This window comes from Austrofundulus limnaeus, unplaced genomic scaffold, assembly GCF_001266775.1.
Source record: "Austrofundulus limnaeus strain Quisiro unplaced genomic scaffold, Austrofundulus_limnaeus-1.0 Scaffold36, whole genome shotgun sequence".
NCBI classification, from domain to species: domain Eukaryota; kingdom Metazoa; phylum Chordata; class Actinopteri; order Cyprinodontiformes; family Rivulidae; genus Austrofundulus; species Austrofundulus limnaeus.
This window is the reverse complement of record NW_013952438.1, coordinates 1458983-1461386: the sequence shown is the minus strand read 5'-3', so window position 1 is coordinate 1461386 and position 2404 is coordinate 1458983. Positions and strand designations below refer to the sequence as shown.

Genomic DNA, 2404 nt, shown 5'->3' with positions numbered 1-2404 from the left:
CTCCTCAGTGAGTAAAACTTTGTTTTACTTTTATTAATATTTCTGTATTTATTGCAGGCTTAGTCAGTCATACACTTTGTTCTTATCAGTGTTAAAAAGAGGACGTGTTAAAACACTGTTTAGTCAAAGTTAAACATGAAACATCAAAGTTCATTACAAATGGCCCTTCGAGGGCCACCATAACGCTCATGTGGCCCTCGGTGAAAATGAGTTTGACACCCCTGCAATAAACTAAACATAGGTGGAATGTGAAAGTATCAAAGTGTCAATATTTACACCAAGTCCCTACCTGGCAATTGGCTCCAGTGTAGCCATGAGGACAGGTGCACTTGTATGTCCCATAACCGTCAAGACAGGTGCCTCCATTGAGACACGGCTTGGAGTCACACTCATTTATATCATATTGACAATAGCTGCCAGTGAATCCAGTTAGACATAGGCAGGTGAAGGTATTAATTCCATCAACACAGGTGCCGCCGTTGAAGCAAGAACTGTATAGTTACAGAAAGAAAATCAAGTTAAAGTAAACCCGTTCCTCACATTTGTTTAGCTCATTTAGTAAGCGAGCTCAATCATTTCAAAATGAGCTACCTGTCAGTGCAGTCGTTAGTATTGATCTCACAGTTGATGCCACTAAAGCCCGGCGGGCAGGTGCAGGTGTAGCTGTTGACGCAGTCGGTACAGTTGGCTCCATTCTTGCACGGGTTACTCTCACATTCGTTAATGTCCTGCTCACAGCGGCTGCCACGGAACCCTGGCAGACAGGTACACGCGAAGCTGTTGATGCTATCGTGGCACAGTCCTCCATTACTGCAAGGGTCTGAAACGCAGAAAAGAGGATGGAAAATGACAGTTTACGTTCGAACCAATGAGCAGGAACTTGCGATGCTTCAGGTCGGGGGCTTACTTGGTTTGCAGTCATCAACGTCTGTCTCACACTTCCTGCCAGTGTAACCCGCCTTGCACTTGCACTGGTAGCCACCCATGGTGTTAAGGCACACAGCACCATTGCGGCATGGATGTTTTACACATTCGTTGATGTCGATTTCACACGTCTGACCTTTTGAAAACAAGAATTGTAGAAAACATTTTTTTAACTCCAGTGGATTAGAAATAAAGAGACATGCATAAACACACAACCAAGACTTGATGCTACCTTGCCATCCTTCAGGGCAGATGCAGGAGAAGCTTTGGTAGTCTTCAGCCTCTTTGCACATGCCACCGTTTTTACATGGCCGAGGGCTGCAGGGGGCCAGCAGGGTCTCACAGTTTACACCTGGTAACACATCAAAACATCTATGTCAGCATTGGCTGACAATAAGTGGGAGCTGCTTCAAATCTCTAACATAAACACCAAATTACAAAAACAAATACGACTATTTTGCATTTCACTATATTTGTAAGAAACTCAATTATTAAAAAGCACTAAATTCCATTTTCCATTCCACTTCCTTATCCATTTCCACGATGACTTAGCCAAACAGGAAGGCCCTTCCTGTTTCCTGCTATTGTGTGATCTAAGACAGGAAGCAGGATGCAATGGAAGTCTGCCTATAGCTCGGAGCAGAGTCTGCATCTGCAGCTTATATCAACTGCTTTGGCATGTTATTCCACAACACACCCACACTATATTATCCCTGCAAAACAGGCAAGCAGATCTTTCCACACAGAGATGCCAAAAACAAGGTGTCCCCGTTGTTAGCAGTTGGCTGATGTTTTCTCAGACAACACAGGGCGGAATAGGATAACACCTTTGTGCGGAAACTCAAGGGCTATCTTTGAATTTTCAGACCTGGACATACAGCTGAGACAGCAACAAAAGCCACAAAAAAATAAAAAAAAATCAGGAAATAGTCTAACTGTTTCAGTGCAGTGAAAGATAAGTCACACTATCATACCAGTGTATGGCAGTAAACAGTTGCATTTGTATCCAGCCACATCATCAATACAGGTTCCCTGATTGAGGCAGGGATTGGATGCACACTCATTGATGTTAGTTTGGCAGTTCGGTCCTACAGCGACGAGATTAGAAATGATTCTTGGGGTTAGATATTAACCAACATACACGTTGTGTCATTTTAAAGAAAGAAAACAGGAACTGACCAGTGAAGCCGACTCTGCATGTGCAGTGGTATCCGCTGGTCATGTCTTTGCAGGTTCCCCCATTCATGCAAGGGTTGGACTCACATTCGTTGTTGTTAATGTCACAGTTCTGGCCACTCCAGCCAGAGTCACAGCTACATTTGTAGCTTGAAAAAAAACATCAAATTTCAGGTTAGTGATGCTTTGTCTTTATTGAACCCACCCCACTCACTCACTCACTCACTCACTCACTCACTCACTCACTCACTCACTCACTCACTCACTCACTCACTCACTCACTCACTCACTCACTCACTCACTC

General features: G+C 43.8%; 1 protein-coding gene across 1 annotated transcript in view; it reads right to left on the bottom strand.

Moving 5' to 3' along the window:
* The window catches only part of notch1a (notch receptor 1a), a gene marked incomplete in the record, with an annotated part of 35087 nt that overhangs the window by 12551 nt on the left and 20132 nt on the right, over positions 1-2404 (bottom strand). Inside the window, 6 exon segments of the mRNA XM_014006538.1 lie at positions 290-491; positions 592-820; positions 908-1060; positions 1157-1276; positions 1899-2012; positions 2104-2249. Of these exon segments, the coding sequence (XP_013861992.1) occupies positions 290-491; positions 592-820; positions 908-1060; positions 1157-1276; positions 1899-2012; positions 2104-2249 (964 nt within the window).